General features: G+C 45.2%; 1 protein-coding gene across 3 annotated transcripts in view; it reads left to right on the forward strand.

The window, feature by feature from the left end:
- Positions 1-17,171: 17,171 nt before the first annotated feature.
- The window catches only part of ZNF207 (zinc finger protein 207), a 55,272-nt gene continuing 50,992 nt past the window's right edge, over positions 17,172-21,451 (forward strand). For 2 of the 3 annotated variants that reach the window (XM_085617228.1, XM_085617229.1), the window contains exon 1: positions 17,173-17,334. In XM_085617228.1, the coding sequence (XP_085473354.1) occupies positions 17,294-17,334 (41 nt within the window). In that variant the 5' untranslated portion in view covers positions 17,173-17,293. Of the gene's footprint in view, positions 17,335-21,451 lie in introns of all 3 variants that reach the window. The other variant, XR_014966565.1, reaches the window with a different exon arrangement.

Consider the following 21,451-nt stretch of genomic DNA (forward strand, 5'->3'; position numbering starts at 1 on the left):
AATGCAATAGGTCTTGCATTACTGAATGTTTGAGCTATTGGCGTTTCATCATTATTTGTAAGGCTAGTAGCTCAAACTTTAATAATGCGAGACCTATTGCATTGAAAAAGCTTGTTTTTGTACCTATGGGTTTCATCCTCGCTTCCTCCCCATAGTCCAGCCTAGTTATGGCGAAAAGGTTCCTGATATACGAGAACGTGTTGCATTAATACAAGAAACCTTGAAAACCGCCCGGACGAATTTACTGAAAACCAAGGAGCAATACAAGAAACAGGCCGACAAACATCGTCGTGCAGGCCCAGCATATAAGAAAGGTGACTTTGTATGGCTATCTACAAAAAACCTGAGATTCCGGAAATACAGCATTTTTAATCCAAGGTACATAGGCCCGTACCGCATACTGAAAAGAATCAATCCAGTGGCCGTCAAACTAGCCTTGCCCTCCAATATGAGAATTCATCCGGTCTTTCATGTCTCTCTATTGAAACCATCTGCTACACCAGCCCGGAAACCACAACCACCTATCTTGATTGACGGAGAACCAGAGTATGAGGTAAGAAAAGTACTTGATTCCAAATGGAAACGAAAGTCCTTATGGTACCTTCTTGCTTGGAAGAACTACGGACCTGAAGAAAATTCGTGGGAACCCGCATCAAACGTACACGCCCCTCGTCTTGTGTCTCTCTTTCACAGAACCAATCCGGGTAAGCCCGGTTCGCAGAGAGGAGCCCCAGAGGAGGGATGTGCTGTTACGCTCCTCCCCACCCCTCGAGCATCAGACGAGACGATTATCAATACAGTCTCACCTCGAGGTGGTGGGGGCGCCTTTGGGAACATCAGTGCTGAGGTGCTCTGGTGGTGGCTGGTCGGGTGGTGGAGCCGGGGCGGAAATGTTGCGGCGACGAGAAGCCTGGAGACAAACGGGCGCGACGGCGCCAAACAAACTTCAACTCCCATGAAGCCTTGCAGCACTTCCGAAAGCCTTCCCGGTCACGTGGAAACATGCCGGAAGACGGCATAAAGACGCCGTCCAGTCTTCCAAACACTGCTGGTTTACCTTCCTGAAGCAGCCTTGGACACGGATCGTTATTCCTGCTAAACCCGCGTAGGGTAAGGGTGCACCTGCACCACCAGAGAACCTTGAGACGGTGTTCCGTCCTTCGATTCTGAAGGCGGAAATACCTGTGTGTTTATAATATTGCTTTCCACCATTCCGGTGGAGAACCCTGCATTCGTTATTTACTAACAGTCATTGAAGTGCTACATTCATGAACTTCAAAATGCCTTGCATTGCTCGAACTGTTAGGGGCTATTAGGTGTTTAGGTGTGCTCCATCACGTATAGCGACACTAAGCCATATCTGGTATATTGGATACTTATCGTGTAAACCGGAGTTAAAAGGCGCATTTTGACTCCACTCCTTTATGTTTTAACAGGGGGCTTAAGAGGCGGTCTTCTGCTCTTCCCCTGTGAGGTGAAGCACTACAAAGCTCATGGTGTGTACGGTTATATGTGTGAAGGGTGTGAATGACTCATTGGGCAACAGCGTGGAATGGTGTGTGTTTCATGGTGCCTTTCTTTCGCCAATAGAGCCTCAACTAGCGCACAGAACAGTGTACACATTGTGTTGATTCCAGGATGATTACACCTGGAGAACGCTGTCCTTAGTTTCTTTACAGGTTTTGAGTAAAAACAAAACAGTGATCAACAGTGGCTAACATGTTGAGTGTCTTTTTCCTTTCAGGTCTCCCTCCCCGCTGTTCCCATCCTTTCCTTCCCCCGCTTGACCATCCCACTCTGCTGTGCTTTAACAGCATTCAGGGTTGGGGCTGTCGAGAGGTGGACCCCTTTTGGCATCGATCCGCTCCCGAGGAATCACCGAGTCAACAGAATAACCAGCCCACGTATTGAATTCCTCCTGGGCGGGTCGATACAAAACATGGCCACGTTAGAAGATGTCCTAGGTGCCTTATCGTTAGTACAGCAGGAGTTAGCCACCTCTCGGGAAGAGACAGCAGCATTGAAACAGAGAATAGAAGGGATGCAACGCAATCCCTTTGATGTAGGAGCCGGGAGGTTTCCCTCAGGGAGTTTTTCTTCCTCTGCGGCACCGTTTAGCATAGAAATGCCGGTACCTATCCCGCTGGCAGCACCAGAAAGGTTCTCTGGGGAAGCCCATAAGGTGCAAGCGTTTATCACTCAAATCCTGCTACACTTCTCTTGTAAACCAAAGGCCTTCCTTTCCAATCAATCCAGAGTTGCCTTCACCATTTCTTACTTAAATGGCGACGCAGCTCAGTGGGCCGTTCCCTTGGTGCGGCGCGATGATCCGCTGCTGTATGATTGGGACGCATTTCGAGAGGAATTTGAGCGTGTGTTTGACTGTAGAGCAGCAACCTTTACAGTTGACCGTGAGCTTCTCGAATTAAAACAAGGGAACAAAGACCTAGTAGCTTATGTAAATACCTTTCAGCGTTTGATCACAGAAACAGACTGGCCTGAGGGTAAACAAAGTGCTTTGTTCTATCAGGGCCTTAGGGACGAACTCAAGGATGTATTAGCAACTATTGACCCTCAGCCCACCTCATGCAAGGCTCTCATTAGTTTAACTCAGAGGTTGGATCATCGATTGTCTGAACGTCGGTTTGACAAGAAACGGGGAGTAAAACCCGCTCCACGGTTTGAACGTTCTAGAGCAGCCCCGGGAGGGTATAACAATGTGTATGAGCCCATGGAAATAGGCTCAGTTCGAGCGTCTTTTACGAGAAAGAGAAAGAGCAGAGACGCAGAAATGGATTATGTTTGTATTGCGGAAAGAAGGGTCACTATGTGAAGGATTGCTTAGCAAAATCTAAGGGAAGGGATAGAGAAGTGCTATCTCATGCGGTTGTGGAAGCACAGAAGATGGAAAACCCCAAAGCCCAAGAAGACAAGAGGGGAGGTTCTTGGGCATAAAGATGGTCCCTTCGGTTCAGAAAGCAGGTGAAGGCCCGGTGTCTCACTTTCATGTCATGTTACAGTTATATCTTAATGACCAAAAACATTCTCTCAGGGCCATGGTGGATTCAGGAGCAACAGGGCTGTTCATGGATGAAGAACTGGCTCACTCACTACAAATACCACTCCTTACTAAATCCGAACCAGAAATAGTGATGACAGTAGATGGGCGTCAACTGGTTTCCGGCCCTATTCGTCACTGTACTGAAGACCTTGAGATCTCATGGGAAGAACAACATTGGGAAACACTTACCTTCAATATTATACAGGCACCCCAATATGGTATCATATTGGGTCTTCCTTGGCTTCGCAAACACAATCCGGTTATTGACTGGGAAAGGGAAGTGTTAGAATTCACCTCGCCATATTGCCTAGAACATTGCAGTGGCAACCGAAACAGTCCTGCAAAAGAGCTATCTCAAAAGCATGTAATTGCCACTGCAGAGGAGAAGGAGGTAAACTTGCCTACACCATACCATGATCTTCGGGATGTGTTCGACGAAGAGCAAGCCAATGTATTGCCACCGCATCGTAGCTATGATTGCCAAATTGACCTTGTACCAGGGGCAGTGGTGCCGTGTGGAAGAATCTACGCCCTCACAGAGCCGGAAAACGAGCATCTACGACGCTATTTAGACACGTACTTAAAGAACGGCTTCATAAGACCATCCAAATCACCGGCAGCATCGCCTTTATTTTTCATACCAAAGGCGAATCGCGAGCTCAGAGCTTGTGTGGACTTTAGAGCCTTGAACAATATCACGATTAAGAACCGCTACCCCTTGCCACTTATTCCGGTTTTGTTAGATCAAGTGCGACAAGCCGTAATATACACCCGTTTAGATCTCAAGGGAGCTTACCATTTTGTAAGAATGCGCAAGGGAGATGAGTGGAAGACGGCCTTCCGCACTCGATATGGACTATTTGAATACCGCGTAATGCCTTATGGACTGTGCAACGCACCAGCAGTATTCCAGTTCTTTTTGACTGATGTGCTACGTGAATTCCTAGATATTACGGCCATCATTTACATTGACGATATCTTGGTATATTCTGAGAAAGAAGAAGACCATATAGCGCACGTTTGCGCCGTTTTGCTTACTCTCCAAATGCATCATTTATATTGTAAAATAAGTCAATACGAATTCCATGTGAGAAAGGTGTAATTCCTGGGGATAATGCTCTCTGCTAACGGACAAGAGATGGCCGTGCGCAAGGTGCAAGCAGTTATGGACTGGTCACCTCCCAAGAACGTAAAAGAACTGCAATGCTTCTTGGGGTTTGCCAATTTTTACAGGCGTTTTATACATCAGTTCTCACAAGTTGCAGCTCCTCTCACCAGATTGCTTAGGAAAAACGTTCCCTATAGGTGGACTGAAGACGCCCAAACAGCGTTCTCTGTATTGAAAACAGCCTTCACCACTGATCCTGTTTTAGCTCACCCAGATAGCGAAGTGCCCTACATAGTAGAGGCGGATGCTTCGGATGTAGCCATAGGAGCAATATTATCACAAAGAAATAAAGAGAGTGGGCAACTATATCCTGTGGCCTACATGTCACGGAAGTTGAATACGGCTGAGACACACTACACCATAGCAGAAAAAGAACTCCTAGCCATCAAGGACGCCTTTATGGAATGGAGGCATTTTCTGATGGGAGCTAAACATACTGTAACGGTATATTCCGATCATAGGAATCTGCAGTTTAGGAAGTCAGCTCGGTTGCTCACCCCTCGTCAACTGCGGTGGATGTTATTCTTTGCCGAGTTCGATTTCATCGTTACCTATAGACCTGGAGTGGAGAATAGGAAAGCTGACGCTCTCTCTCGCCGTGATAATTCCTCTGACATGGCTAAACCAGAACTGCAGGCCATCATCCCCTCCAGCAAGGTTATTTGTTTTGTTCAAACTGACCTGTTCTTGAACCAGGTGAGACAAGCTATAAAGAGCTCATTTTGGACGGCCTGGATGGAGAAGAATTCTGAATGGCGCATAAAGGATGGACTTCCGATGCGAAGACAACAATTTTTAGTACCTACAGCTGCCTTAAGAAGAACCGTCTTCCGCTGGTGCCATGATGATCCTTGTGCGGGACATGCAGGAACAGAAAAAACTTTGGAAAGAGTCTTACGACAATTCTGGTGGCCCGCAGTCAGACAAGACGTCACAAAACAAGTCCAGCAGTGCGTAGTGTGCAGCCAAGCCAAGGCAGACCATAGAAAACACCAAGCGTTGCTTCAACCCTTACCCACTCCTGAGAAACCTAGGGAATATGTGTCCATGGACTTCATAGTGTGTTTACCCAAGGATCAAGGGTGCACAACAATACTAGTAGTAGTGGACAGCCTCACTAAATTGGGTCATTTCATCGTTTGTGCAGGTCTTCCGTCTTCATCCCAGTTGGCAACATTACTGCTCATTCATGTCATTCGTTTTCATGGACTACCCAAGGTTATCATTTCAGACAGGGGCCCTCAATTCACCAGCAGATTTTGGAAGACATGGTGCTCAACCCTTCGTATCTCCAATAACACCTCTACAGCCTTTCACCCCCAAACAGACGGTCAAACAGAGCGTTTGAACCAAACGCTGAAGAAATACCTACGTTGCTACGTAGATCAAACAACAGACAAATGGGTGGACCTCCTATGGTTAGCTGAAGTTGCATATAATAGTGCTCAACACAGCTCGAGCAAGATGACACCTTTTTAGGTCTCGCTGGCGTTGCAGCGCGAAGCGCTGCCGCCAACAAGAACTATTGTTGCCGTGATGTCTCTCAAGGGAGACAGACCGGGGCACGCGCAGCGATCGGGGTCTGTGGACGCGCTTCACGCACACGCGCGCGCACACACCCCGCCAATGCCGACCCCCGTCGAAATTATACGCATTTGCATTTTTCAATGTCGGAACGGCACTGCTGTGCGAACGCCACTGCTGTGCATGTTCCGGAAACTGTTCAGAAGGTGCAGCACTCCCTCTGGGGAGTGCCGTGTGTCTGTTGCTAGTTTTCTAACACCGGAACTTGCTTCCTGACCAGCGTGGGCAGTAAGTATTACTCTCCCTGCGGGCTTGGAGAAATGAGGGGTGCTGTTTGCATCTGCGAGGTGACGTGTGCTTACTTTTTAGGTGCTAGGATTGTTGGGAGATCGCACACGTTCACTTCAGTGTTGTATTAAAAGAAGGCAGGTGTGACTCTTGTGTGGTTTATTTTTGGCACAGAGCTGGTATGCGGCAGGAGGATCCCAGTCCGTTTTCGGGAGAGATACATGCCTTTGGCTTTATTTTTCCTTTTTTTTTGATTGTTTATTTGCATTGTATTCTATCATTTTGTTGGGCTTTCGAAAGCTACAGGTCGGTCCTTAAACTCTTTACTTATTTGTGCCACAGACCGATTAAAACAAAGTCGCAGGTGCGTTCCTGGGACGGACCCGACTTAAAATATGTAATTATCGCATTATTTTCTTTGGAAGTGCTACGCTTCGCAAAACATTACAAAGTTAATTGATGTTTGTGCAAGTATGATTTTATCAAGATCGTTTTGGATATAAATGTTACAATTTAAAAATCGATATGGTAAGTGGCCTCGTCAATGACACTTTTAAAGATGCTTTTAATTTTTTCCTAGTTTCCGGTTACCTTCCTTCATCTTGGCTCGCAAGTGCCCAACAACAGTGAGTTTTTGCATCGCTGCCACAATTACTCCATCATTCATGTGCCGTTAAGGGTGTTAAAAAAAATAAGTAAACAAGCATTTGCAATGCAATAGGTCTCGCATTTACGGGAGTTTGAGCTATTGGCATTGTAATTGGCAATGCGTTTTATTTATGTTTTACAAACAAAAACATAAATAAGAGGCATTGTCATTTACAGTGCCAATAGCTCAAACTTGCGTAATTGCGAGACCTATTGCATTGCAAATGCTTGTTATTAGAGGTGGTCCCGTTATTACTATTTTTTGATCTGCGTTTAGTAGACGCAACATTTTTGCTCCTTGTAATCTCCTCTGTCGCTTTTTATCTCTCTTCCTCCTGGTTCTCTCGCTCCTTTGTTCTCTCCCCATTCACGTCTCCTTCTTGCGGCCTCTCTTTTCTTTCTCTTGCTGTCCTTTGCTCTATCCATTTGATTCTTTCCCTCCTCTCGTTTTCTCTCTACCCCCTCTATTTTCCTTCTATTTCTCCTTCATCTCCTCCCCCGCCTGTTATTTTCATTATTGTTTTGAACTCTGTGAAGTCGCACCTATGAACGAGTGATTTTAAACTCTCCTTATCACCAGTGAAACCCAAGCGCGCGCAACGTTATGCTCACTCGCCCCTCTCGATCAGTCGTGTCATCGTTTGTAACTACAAACACCCATAATAAGTCTGCCCTATATAAAACAAGCATTTGCAATGCAATTCGTCTTGCTTTTGTGAGAGTTTAAGCTATTAGCATTGTAAATGACACTGCCTTTTATTTATGTTTTATAAACCAAAACATGAATAAAAGGCATTATCTCATATACAATGCCAATGGCTCAAACTTGTATTTAATCCATGGGGAGAGTGGCATTGTTTAATACTGGCCATTATGGGGAGATGAAGACGGCCACTTTGTCAAGGTGAGTGCCACTGTAGGGCTTTTTACTGCATAAAAACACTTTCATAAAATGCACCTATGTTGGAATAACTCGTATGATTATCATTCTCCTTGTTTGTGTACATCTGAATACAGCGAGCTGCTGGTGTCATTCGTTTAAACATCTTGCTATTCCTATATTGCTTTTACAATTTATCTTATATTTCTAATTTAAATCATATAGAAAACAAAGGAGTGGGGTTCAGCAGCAGCTATTATGGGAACCGAGTGTGTCTTCTCACTTTTCAAATACTTTGTCTACTCAGTCTTTATTTGTCTAACACTAAGATGTTACAGTCACCTCACAAAGTAATCCTTGAGTGATGTAGAGGGTGCCAGAAGAGAGCCAATAATAAATATGTTGAGCCATCACCCTCAAACAGCCACTTCAATCAGAAACATGCATGTTATATGATAACATCGTGCATTTCCAATGATGGATGCGGTTTAAAAAACAGGAATTTGGTGGCAGGGCCGGACTGGCCGTAGCGGGCACCGGGCAATCCCCCGGTGCGCCGCACGGGTGGGGGCCGGTTTTGGGCCCCTGGGGGCCGATTTTGTTACAGGGCCGTTTTTGCAGCATAAATCGGCCCTGTAACAAAATCGGCTGAAAACCGGCCCAGTTAAAGAGCTCGGCGGCACCCCCAACCCCCTGCGGGGGAGGGAGGGGGCGGCCGAGCACTTTGCCAGGGCCGGTTTTGGTTCCCAGTCCGGCCCTGTTTGGTGGAGAGCTTATGGGCCAGATATACATAGCTTTTTATAGGGCGCAAACGGCCCGATTTGCACAATCGGGCCGCTTGCGTCTGCAAAAAAGCATTTTTTATGCACAAAGACCTATTTTGTGATTTGGTAACCTATTACCAAATTGCAAAATGGGTTTGTGATTCAGTATTAGGAAGGAGTGTGCTATGGTTGTCCCTTCGCAATAGTGACACGCAGTGGTATGTGTGAATGTTTTGCAACTAAAACGCAGTAGAAAAACATTCACATTTTACCGCTCACTTCAGGGAGGTGGTAACCCATTTGTAAACAGGAAGGGATCCCCAAGGGCCCCCTTTCCCTTTGGGAATGGTTGTAAAAGCGTTTTTTAAGAGCAGGCAGTTGGTCCCACAAACCACTGTCTACTCTTAAACAAGCATTTGCAATGCAATAGGTCTTGCATTACTGAATGTTTGAGCTATTGGCGTTTCATCATTATTTGTAAGGCTAGTAGCTCAAACTTTAATAATGCGAGACCTATTGCATTGAAAAAGCTTGTTTTTGTACCTATGGGTTTCATCCTCGCTTCCTCCCCATAGTCCAGCCTAGTTATGGCGAAAAGGTTCCTGATATGCGAGAACGTGTTGCATTAATACAAGAAACCTTGAAAACCGCCCGGACGAATTTACTGAAAACCAAGGAGCAATACAAGAAACAGGCCGACAAACATCGTCGTGCAGGCCCAGCATATAAGAAAGGTGACTTTGTATGGCTATCTACAAAAAACCTGAGATTCCGGAAATACAGCATTTTTAATCCAAGGTACATAGGCCCGTACCGCATACTGAAAAGAATCAATCCAGTGGCCGTCAAACTAGCCTTGCCCTCCAATATGAGAATTCATCCGGTCTTTCATGTCTCTCTATTGAAACCATCTGCTACACCAGCCCGGAAACCACAACCACCTATCTTGATTGACGGAGAACCAGAGTATGAGGTAAGAAAAGTACTTGATTCCAAATGGAAACGAAAGTCCTTATGGTACCTTCTTGCTTGGAAGAACTACGGACCTGAAGAAAATTCGTGGGAACCCGCATCAAACGTACACGCCCCTCGTCTTGTGTCTCTCTTTCACAGAACCAATCCGGGTAAGCCCGGTTCGCAGAGAGGAGCCCCAGAGGAGGGATGTGCTGTTACGCTCCTCCCCACCCCTCGAGCATCAGACGAGACGATTATCAATACAGTCTCACCTCGAGGTGGTGGGGGCGCCTTTGGGAACATCAGTGCTGAGGTGCTCTGGTGGTGGCTGGTCGGGTGGTGGAGCCGGGGCGGAAATGTTGCGGCGACGAGAAGCCTGGAGACAAACGGGCGCGACGGCGCCAAACAAACTTCAACTCCCATGAAGCCTTGCAGCTCTTCCGAAAGCCTTCCCGGTCACGTGGAAACATGCCGGAAGACGGCATAAAGACGCCGTCCAGTCTTCCAAACACTGCTGGTTTACCTTCCTGAAGCAGCCTTGGACACGGATCGTTATTCCTGCTAAACCCGCGTAGGGTAAGGGTGCACCTGCACCACCAGAGAACCTTGAGACGGTGTTCCGTCCTTCGATTCTGAAGGCGGAAATACCTGTGTGTTTATAATATTGCTTTCCACCATTCCGGTGGAGAACCCTGCATTCGTTATTTACTAACAGTCATTGAAGTGCTACATTCATGAACTTCAAAATGCCTTGCATTGCTCGAACTGTTGGGGGCTATTAGGTGTTTAGGTGTGCTCCATCACGTATAGCGACACTAAGCCATATCTGGTATATTGGATACTTATCATGTAAACCGGAGTTAAAAGGCGCATTTTGACTCCACTCCTTTATGTTTTAACAGGGGGCTTAAGAGGCGGTCTTCTGCTCTTCCCCTGTGAGGTGAAGCACTACAAAGCTCATGGTGTGTACGGTTATATGTGTGAAGGGTGTGAATGACTCATTGGGCAACAGCGTGGAATGGTGTGTGTTTCATGGTGCCTTTCTTTCGCCAATAGAGCCTCAACTAGCGCACAGAACAGTGTACAGATTGTGTTGGTTCCAGGATGATTACACCTGGAGAACGCTGTCCTTAGTTTCTTTACAGGTACGAGTTCCTAACAGGTTTTGAGTAAAACAAAACAGTGATCAACAGTGGCTAACGTGTTGAGTGTCTTTTTCCTTTCAGGTCTCCCTCCCCGCTGTTCCCATCCTTTCCTTCCCCCGCTTGACCATCCCACTCTCCTGTGCTTTAACAGCATTCAGGGTTGGGGCTGTCGACAGGTGGACCCCTTTTGGCATCTATCCGCTCCCGAGGAATCACCGAGTCAACAAAGGCACAGTGCTCAAATGGTTCGAATCATTCCTCTCGGGTAGATCCCAGATGATCAAAATAGCAAATTGTCTCTGCACTTAAATGGCTGTTGGAAGAGGCGTCCCTCAAGGCTCGATCCTCACACCCACACTGTTCAACCTTTACATTGAACCGCTGGGTAATCTCCTTAAAAATCTGGGATCCATTATCACCTATATGCAGATGATACCTAAATCTACCTAAAGGTATCTTCCACTCATGGCATTTCAATCCTCAATACCACTCTCAACTCTGTCCACCACTGGCTGTCAACTCATCAACTAATTCTGAATCCTTCCAAAACAGAATTCCTTCTCCTCTCGACCTCACTATCTCCTCCTCCTATCCTTTCTTGGATAAACACTGTGAACATTCGCAAACCTATAATTGTTGACAGTGCCAAATCTCTGGGCTTCATTCTAGACAATAGGCTCAATTGTGTTGATTCCAGGATGATTACACCTGGAGAACGCTGTCCTTAGTTTCTTTACAGGTACGAGTTCCTAACAGGTTTTGAGTAAAACAAAACAGTGATCAACAGTGGCAAACGTGTTGAGTGTCTTTTTCCTTTCAGGTCTCCCTCCCCGCTGTTCCCATCCTTTCCTTCCCCCGCTTGACCATCCCACTCTCCTGTGCTTTAACAGCATTCAGGGTTGGGGCTGTCGACAGGTGGACCCCTTTTGGCATCTATCCGCTCCCGAGGAATCACCGAGTCAACAAAGGCACAGTGCTCAAATGGTTCGAATCATTCCTCTCGGGTAGATCCCAGATGATCAAAATAGCAAATTGTCTCTGCACTTAAATGGCTGTTGGAAGAGGCGTCCCTCAAGGCTCGATCCTCACACCCACACTGTTCAACCTTTACATTGAACAGCTGGGTAATCTCCTTAAAAATCTGGGATCCATTATCACCTATATGCAGATGATACCTAAATCTACCTAAAGGTATCTTCCACTCATGGCATTTCAATCCTCAATACCACTCTCAACTCTGTCCACCACTGGCTGTCAACTCATCAACTAATTCTGAATCCTTCCAAAACAGAATTCCTTCTCCTCTCGACCTCACTATCTCCTCCTCCTATCCTTTCTTGGATAAACACTGTGAACATTCGCAAACCTATAATTGTTGACAGTGCCAAATCTCTGGGCTTCATTCTAGACAATAGGCTCAATTGTGTTGATTCCAGGATGATTACACCTGGAGAACGCTGTCCTTAGTTTCTTTACAGGTACGAGTTCCTAACAGGTTTTGAGTAAAACAAAACAGTGATCAACAGTGGCAAACGTGTTGAGTGTCTTTTTCCTTTCAGGTCTCCCTCCCCGCTGTTCCCATCCTTTCCTTCCCCCGCTTGACCATCCCACTCTCCTGTGCTTTAACAGCATTCAGGGTTGGGGCTGTCGACAGGTGGACCCCTTTTGGCATCTATCCGCTCCCGAGGAATCACCGAGTCAACAAAGGCACAGTGCTCAAATGGTTCGAATCATTCCTCTCGGGTAGATCCCAGATGATCAAAATAGAAAATTGTCTCTGCACTTAAATGGCTGTTGGAAGAGGCGTCCCTCAAGGCTCGATCCTCACACCCACACTGTTCAACCTTTACATTGAACCGCTGGGTAATCTCCTTAAAAATCTGGGATCCATTATCACCTATATGCGGATGATACCTAAATCTACCTAAAGGTATCTTCCACTCATGGCATTTCAATCCTCAACACCACTCTCAACTCTGTCCACCACTGGCTGTCAACTCTCTCCTTGCTGGCCTCCCCAAATCTCACCTTTCCCCTCTAAAATCCATCCTCCACTCAGCAGCTCACTTCGTATATGGGGCTAAAAGAAATGATCACATCACACCCTTACTGTTGTCTCTTCGCTGACTTCCTATCGAAGCAAGTTCAATTTACAAGACTGCCTGTATCACCCACAAAGTATTGCACACTTACGCCCCACGCTATCTGGCTAATAAATTCAAAACCTCTGGCGGCTCTAGACCTTCATGCAATGCGAATCACTTACTGCTCAAACCTCCTACCTTCAAAAAGGAAATATTTATGGCTCAATCTTTCTCTGGTAATGCGACCAGAATCTGGAATTCACTTCCTCCATCCCTCCGAACCACCTCTTTCTGGACCTTCGAAACTGATCTTAAAACTCTCCTCCTCCAAAGGCACTTCCTGGAATAATTCAACCAATTTCTTGACCATTACGGTCATCTAGCACTCTCATGAGGTCAACTTGTAAATATGTATTTTACTCCTGCTTTTAACCTAACACTGACACTGTTTTATTTTTTACAATATAAATATGCAAATAGTGTTGGAACTGCATATGTGTAACTTGTTAGCACGTTCAGTCTTTCTTTTGTACCTTTGTACCTGTATATATGTAATTTGTTAGCGTGTTTAGTGTATCTTGTGTACCTTATGTAACGTACCTGGTTCTTTTGTAAAGAGCTCTGACACTTTTGGGTAAAGTTCACGCTACATAAAACTGCATTAAATAAATAAAATAAAATGGGATACTTAGTATAATGTTGTGGCCAGTTTTTATTGGCTGCTGTTTAAAACGTCAGTAAAGTAATAGAAGCACAATCCTCAACACCTGCCCTTAATATAATTGCAAATTCTTGACGGGAATTCTAAAAAAATATATATTAACACCACTTTTAAACAAAGGCCCTGTTTGCGGGGTAAAAGGGGGACAATTGACATCTGCGGTCACTGTTTCGCATTAGAACATTAAACTGCTTCTGCCTTTTGTACGTTTGGTTTAAGGCTTTCATAAACACATGTGTGCAGTGCTAGCTGGAACATGCATCCCCTCATCCTCATGTCATCCTTCGCCTACTCCACTCCCTCCCTTAACCATTGAGCCACCCAACATTCCGTGCTCAGCCCACCTATCCCTGGAAACTAAACTTGATTCTCTCATCTCTTCCATTTCCCAGCTTGAAGCGTCCATCTCACTCTTAAGTGCTAAGATATCACCCTCCCCTAATAAACTCCCGAGGAGTTCCCTGCTCCCGCGCCCCAATAAAGCCAACCACAGTCTGTCCTCCACAGACATCACCAACTTACTGGCTAGCTACAAGACTAACAACGTCAATCCCCCTCCACTCTCCTCTCCTAACAATTCTACTCAATTCACCATTCAGACCATCTCTTCCGTCAGAACTTACCAGCCTCCCTCTCAAGGGGCACCCTCATTCAAGAATCTAATCCCTATCCCCCTTATCAGCCCAAACACTCCCATCACCAAAACAGTTGCGTCAGAGCTACATTGTATGCTCCACAACTGCAGATCTGCAACCAAACACAAACTGGAAATCTCTGACACTATCACCCACCACAATTTCGACATGCTCTTTCTCACTGAGACCTGGTTTAATGACTCCTCTCACACTTTGTTTGATCTTCTGATACCTACCGACTACTCTATCCTCAGAAACGACAGAACAGACAAGATTGGGGGAGGGGTTGCGATTATCTTCAGAAACTCCCTTCAAATTAAAGCCTTCTTCCGCACATTCGAATGCCTATCCCTAGAACTTTTAGTTCATCACGGCTCACCCTTCAGGTTCCATGCCATCTATCACCCGCCCGGTAACTGCTCTTCCTTCATGGAGGAACTCACCGACTTCATTAGTGACCAATATTCACAAAGCGACAGGCAGATCTTCCTAGGTGACTTCAATCTCCACTGGGGCTCCGTGGAAGACTCGGCTGCCAACAAGCTTGCAACCTTTCTCTCAGCTAACGATCTTGTCCAACACTGCTCGGAAATTACACACGCCAAGGGCTCAATTCTGGACCTTGTTATTTCTAAACCAGACCAGCTTACCATTGCTCCCCCTATCCGTGTAGACTGGTCAGACCATTTCCTCATTCCCTTCCGTTTTCACCTCTCGCACATTATAACTCTTGGCCAACCTAAAAGGGCTTCTACCTGGTTCCGCAACACTAAAAACATTGATCTTGAGACTCTGTGTGCTTCTGCTATGCATTCACTTCCTAGTCTAGACCCTAACGCGGATGTCAACGATCTCACTCCCCATTGCCTCTCAATCCTTGCAGTCGAAATCAACAATGTCGCTCCACTCCAAAGCAAAAGGAAAAGACCCACCCCTTCAACACCTTGGTTCAATAAAGCTCTTTATGACAAAAGGAAAAACCTTAGAATCTTGGAGAAACATTGGAGACAATCTCCATCCACCTCCAATCTCTCTCTTTTACGCTCAGCAAGATCCAATTACCACAAGCACATCTTCCATGAAAAAGCATCACATTTCAGATCCCTCCTCGACTCAGCTAAAAACAGACCCCAAAAACTTTTCGACCTCATCAAAAGCCCAAACTGTTCTCCCCAAACCATCAAACCTGAGGATGCTTCAAAGAAAGCAACTGAATTCGCTATATTCTTTGATGAAAAGGTCAAATCACTGGTGGGTCAGGTCACCCACCCCATCCCCGTTGAGGAGCGAAAATCCTTAGTCACTTGGCAGAACTTTGCCGCCATCTCGGAAGATGACCTCCTCAAATGCATCCTCGAAACCAAACCCTTCAACCATTCTTCTGACCCCATAACTAGTGTCATCGCCATTGATTTCTATACCAATACTCTCTCTTTTTGGACCAGGCTAGTTAATCTCTTCCTCAGTCAAGGATCCCTCCCAGCTGTCCTCAAAATAGGACAGGTTACCCCCCTTCTAAAAAAAACCTTTGCAGATGCGAACAACCTCAATAACTTCCGCCCCATCACCAATCTCCCTTTTCTTTCAAAGATCACAGAAAAATGTGTTGCAAAACAACTTTCCCAACACATTATGGACAATAATCTCCTTGCCGTGTTCTAGTCTGGCTTTATTCAAAATTGCAGCACTGAAACAGCCCTGCTGCGAGTGATCGATGATGCGCTGCATATACTCGATTCGGGGGAATCGTGTCTTCAGATTCTTCTTGACCTATCTGCAGCCATTGACACTGTTAATCACAACACCCTCCTTAACACTCTTCAACAGAGAATGGGCGTGGAAGGCATAGTGCTTAAATGGTTTGCCTCATTCCTCTCGGACAGATCCCAAATGATCAAGATTGCGAACAGTCTCTCGTCTCCACTGGTGATTGGTCAAGGCGTACCTCAATGTTCCATCCTTGCACCCACTCTGTTTAATCTCTATCTGGAACCATTAGGGAACCTCCTAAGCAAATCTGGAATCCTCTACCATCTCTATGCAGATGACACCCAAATCTACCTCAAGGTGTCTTCCTCTCAAGATCTCTCACTACTCAATTCTACTCTCAACTCTATTCACAACTGGATGTTAGTTCACCAACTCATTCTCAATCCCTCCTCCTATCTACCTCTCTCTCCCCGCCTCCTGTTCAATCCTGGATGGATCAGTTGAATTTACTCAACAGTAAACCCATCATTGTCGACTGCGCTAAATCCCTAGGTGTCATACTTTACAAAAGACTCAACCTAATCTCACACATCAACTCCATTGCCAGGAACGCACGTTATCAGCTGCGTCTTCTGTGGGGGATTCATCGGTTCTTGACGGAGAAAGACCTAAAAACTTTGGTCCAATCACTAGTTCTCTCTAGACTGGATTATTGTAATTCTCTTCTGACTGGCCTTCCCAAATCTCACCTCTCCCCCCTTAAATCCGTCCTCCATTCAGCAGCTCGCTTCATTTCAGGATCCAAACGATGTGACCACATCACTCCTATCCAGCCACGGCCCGTGTAGGGCGTGCAGCCGGGGCGGTGACGTGGGGCGGGGGAGGGGCAGGGTGGGGGTTGTAAAATGCGACATAGGGCAGAGTACAGGTAAGTAACGAAAAAAAAAAAAAAAACGAATTTGGCGATGCAGCGCGCACAACGAAATTCGTTTTATTTATTTTTTTCGCTAAAGGCTTGAGACCTTCTCGGAATGCGGAAAAGTTCTTGCTTGAGCCTGCCTCCTTCAAAAGGGAAAAATTGATGGCTCAATCGTTCTCAGGTAATGCGGTGAGAATCTGGAACTCGCTTCCTCCTTTGCTCCGTGCCACCACTTCCATCCGGATCTTCAAAGCGGACCTCAAATCTCTTCTTTTCCAAAGACACTTTCAGAACTTATTCCTTCATTCTCAGACCCCGCCAGGAAGTTCGTTAGTCATTGTAAATTTGTTATATTTATTTATTTTTTGTACATTCCTTGCTTGCTGTGGTTGATATTGTGTTCATCTGGACTGCTGTGTTTGATTCTGTGTCCTGCTATTTTTGTATGTTTTATTTTGTAACATTTCTCTCATATAACGTAACTGGTTCTATTGTACAGCGCTCTGACACCTTCGGGTAAAGTCCGCGCTTTATAAAAATGCATAAATAAATAAATAAACTTCCACCACAAAAGTACTTTGCGCGCTCTAGTCGTTCAGAATAGTCCACAATGAATAGAATTTACGTCACAGCCTTCAGTTTTTTTCTCACTTTAGACGTCACCGCCCTTCCTCTGACCGCGGTGCAGTCTGGGATTGTGAGCTTACGTGCGGCCATTTTGTGGCTCCGTGCTGGTGGCTGCGTCTTGTCTGCCCCTTTTCTGCAGTAGTCGGCCCTCGGCGCGTGGACGACATGGGGCGGAAGAAGAAGAAGCAGCTCAAGCCTTGGTGCTGGTATCCTTTGTTCGGTGCACGCGGCAGTAGAGGATCACGCGGGGTTGGTCGCGTTTGGGGACGCATATTGGGCAGGGAATTTACTTGTGTGTGAGGGGCAGCGGTGAGGAATGAAGGCACAGTGTTTGATGAGGGAAGGTCTCTTTGTTTTAAGGATAAGAAGGGTCGCCGCGTTTAGCAGACTGCTCAGTGTAAGCTGGGTGTAGTTCCCGGTAGCAGCGAGTATGGAGCTTGGAGTATGACTGTTAAGGGTCTTCGTGGCTGCAGGAACATTGTGGGTGTTAAGGAGGTGATCGCTTAAGGTGTGACCTGGTGAAAGGAGCAGAAACTGTGTAAGAATGCTGCGGGTGTTGTAAGTTGTGGTCTCGCGGTGCTTTGTAGATTGTGAACCTTGTTATGTTGGGATTGGTGTTGGTCTCGTGATAGTTCGTTTTACCATATGTTCTCCTAACACCCTTTATTTTGTTTTTCTCAGCCAACTTAAGCGTATCTGTGAAATACGTGAACTCCACCCATGTTAATATTGTTTACTTTCTTGGCACTCCAACACTGCCATGTTCTCTTCAGGGTACTCTTGACTAGCCCTTCACCCTTGCTGGTGTTAAGAATTCCCCCTACCCTGCCCAATCCTTGGTGGCTTTCTCCGACTACTTTAATTTCACCGACTTCTGGGCAGAACCCTTCCTAGCATCAGAAATGTATAATCTTTTATTCAACACCCAATTTTGTACAGTATGTCCCCGTACCCAGCCCTAAAAGGATAATGTCTGTTGGATGCAAGAAAAGGACATGGTATATGTGTAAGAAGCTAAAAGGTTCTGAAGCAGGCTGCGGGCTTTGTGTGTTTTATGTGGTTCTTGGATGTAAGGCAGGAAAAGTCTCGCAGGGAGCAAGAAGCGGGATTAGATTCAGGTGTTGGACAGAGGAAAGTGCTTTCCTGTGCGAGTAGTGCATGTGGTGCTGCTGTACATGGTGCACGTAGCTTAGTAATTGTTGAAACTTATATTTACCTAAATATGGCAGCGCACGTCACGTAGTTAACATTACATTTGAGACGGTTAATGCTCCCTATTAATACCGTAGTGATGTTGGTGCAAGATGGTACCTGCAAGGACACTTGACTAATGCAACAGGAAAGGAGCCAATTATGTTGCAGGATTGACTAAATTATGGAGCACAGGGCGGCACGTTATGCTGCATAATTCGGTGCATTGTGTGATGGTATTGCTTCATTAGTTTGTCATTTTTACATGTTAATACTACATGGACAAAGGTTTTACACCACTAGTACCAGTTTAAAACGTGAATACAGCCATAAGCAACAAAGAGACCAGTCAAGGTTAGAAAAGGGCCATCCAATGTGCAGCAACAGTTGCCTCAGCTTTTTTTTCCTAGTAACTTTTAACCTGTTTCAGCTAGAACCTACATTTCTGCTGAAATCTGCAGATTGTGCAACAGATGATGCGTTATGTGGCATAGGAGGCACACATAATTGTGCAGGAAACTGCACTGCCGCAGAATCGTATAATTAGTGGCCCTGGGTACCAGCCCTTTCCACCAATATTTGCATTGACATTGTGGAGCAAACATATATGGGATACATCTTTTGATATTTTTCCCATGTATGACTTGCATGTATAATTAGGGTTCCCATTTTTATGGTATTGTTTTTTTTCCATTTCTACATATGTTTTTGCTAATGGTATATATATTTATCCATATTTAGGTTTTGTGAAGAAATGAAGTTGAAACTAGTATATTTCCACATTTATGTAACCAATAAATGTGCCTTCATGCTTGAACGCCTGGTGAGTTTTAATGATATGTCCACCCACAGATGATACATCAATGCACATATGAAAACATGAAAATGTTAGTATCAAGGTTGTGCATATCTACTAAAAATTCCTTTTGTAACCCCTTACCTGTCAATCTTCACAGCTATTGGCCAAGCAATCATGATGGACGGTAGTTGGAATCACTCAAAAGAATCCAATTTGTTTTTATCCCCATTTAAAAATGGTTTTCTGTCTGTATCTGCAAAAATTCTAAATTAGTGAGCCTTGGGTATAAAGTAACAGGAGACCAGGGACCCCTTTTCCCGAGGTTAGATTAACAGTTAATAGAGCAGGGGTTAAAGTAATTTTTGCTCAGCAATATTTGTTTCTAGTTCAAGTCTGCTGAACTCTGTTTTTGTACTTATATTTTGTTACTTGGAGTCTTTGTAATTTGGTAGTCTTGTCTAGTGTCCCAGAGAATTTATTTTTTTGCTGTTAAAAAAATCACTTTAGCCTAATCTGCATTGCGTGTCCTTTAGTATAGAAAATAGTCAGGTGTAATATGTATACTGGTGACGTTTCTGTAAGATTCAGTCTTGGTTAAGGTGTCTGATTATAAGTCTATTGTTAGAATGCATGTTGGGCATAGTGTGTGTTGTCATGACCTGAGCTTTTGCCTAAAAAGTGATACCTAGTGTCACTTCTGCCTCCACACTTTGTGCCTTCACTCCTTAAATTCAGCTACGCTGATAGCTGGTGAGTACTGTATCAGCAAGGCCTGCAATTCTATTTCACTCTATCTGCGGCTGCCTCATTAAGCAGAGATATGTTGGCTTCCGAGGGCTACCCATAGTGTCCTGCCTCCCTCTGGTTTGTGAAGGCCAACGAGGCAGATAAGCTGGCAGAACATCAGTTACCATTCAATTGCTTTGCTCTGAGTCTTTCAAGATCGGTGACGCATGGGGGAACTGTGAAAGCAAGAGCTTTCTTAAGTGATGTAACAGTAGTGGACTAACGGTTGGCGTAGACCTGTGACTAAGTGGAAGTGAGGGTACATGTTTTCACTTGATCTATTCACTGATCTTCACCATGACGGAGGCTGTGTTGGGTATTTGAACAGTCAGCATGTGATTGTGTGGAACCAGAGGGTGAGGAAACAATTTATAATGAGCCAATATCCATTTCCACCAATCATTCGTAACCCAGCTTGTGCTGTCCTGCAAGCGGGTTGCGTCACTTGCGACCGTGTTATTTATTTGCTCCCTTCTTCATACCACGTCGTCTCTACCACTCAGCCTAGTCACCAACTGAACTAAGGTGAGGCAAGGCGATTTAGGATCATATCAGTAGTATTTGAACTGCCTGCGCTGAGGCCAAATACACTATCTGCTTTAACAGACGCCTCTTCAGTTTCCAGAGGACGCTGATTGTCTTTGTCTTGAATTGCCTTTTTACCATAAAGCAGGCCTTGCGGGATATTTCAGCATAGACTAGCAAGGACATTCTGCGGAACAATATTGAGCTCTAAGCACCGTTTCTGTACCACTTTTTTTTTATTACCATTTTTGGTTAGTTTTGCATAATTTTGGTTTTCATTTTAAGTACGAGTCGCCTAGGTAGATCTATAAATGCTTCCCATTCATGTTTAGGCCTGTGGGAATATGCTTTCCACATCTATATATTTACACATACATCTATTCCCTCAGCATCTTTTACATTGAAGAACAGTGTGCACCCTCACTTGCCAACTGGTATTGTGTCACCACACATCTTGAATGTAATGGGTGCTCCTACACATTGAAAGCAATATTTAATCTGTCTGGAAGTGCACTGTCTTTTGTTGCAAAGGATGCTGTGTGGATATTGAAATGGCTAGCTGTCCAGCACCAGCTCTGATGTAGCAGACATACTGGACAGAAACTTTGGAGGGCAGATTGTATGTATATACGGATGCGTAATGGGGGTGAGAGGAGGGAAAGAGAGCACCATACCTTACGAATGGAATATCTATACGTATCAACCAAGATATGGCCTACTTATTTGTTTGTTTTTATTTGAGTTTTATATAGCGCTGGCTAGACCCGAAGGTATAGGAGCGCGTTACATGAGGCTCCACAATGTTACAAAATTACATCAGTTACAGGTTACATCAGTTGCAAGAAAAACATTTAAAGATCATTGAAGACGATTTGGCGCAGGTGGTGGTTTGACTACGCATCTCCTTTCGGTAAAGCTGTGAGGCGATGTGCTATGCCCAATCGAAACCTTGTTAGATAAAATCTTTTTGGGACATCGGAGACCATTACAAGATAGCCCTGCAGCCCAGGTTACATGGGTCC

The sequence above is a fragment of the Triturus cristatus genome, chromosome 7, assembly GCF_964204655.1.
Source record: "Triturus cristatus chromosome 7, aTriCri1.1, whole genome shotgun sequence".
Classification (NCBI taxonomy): Eukaryota; Metazoa; Chordata; class Amphibia; order Caudata; family Salamandridae; genus Triturus; species Triturus cristatus.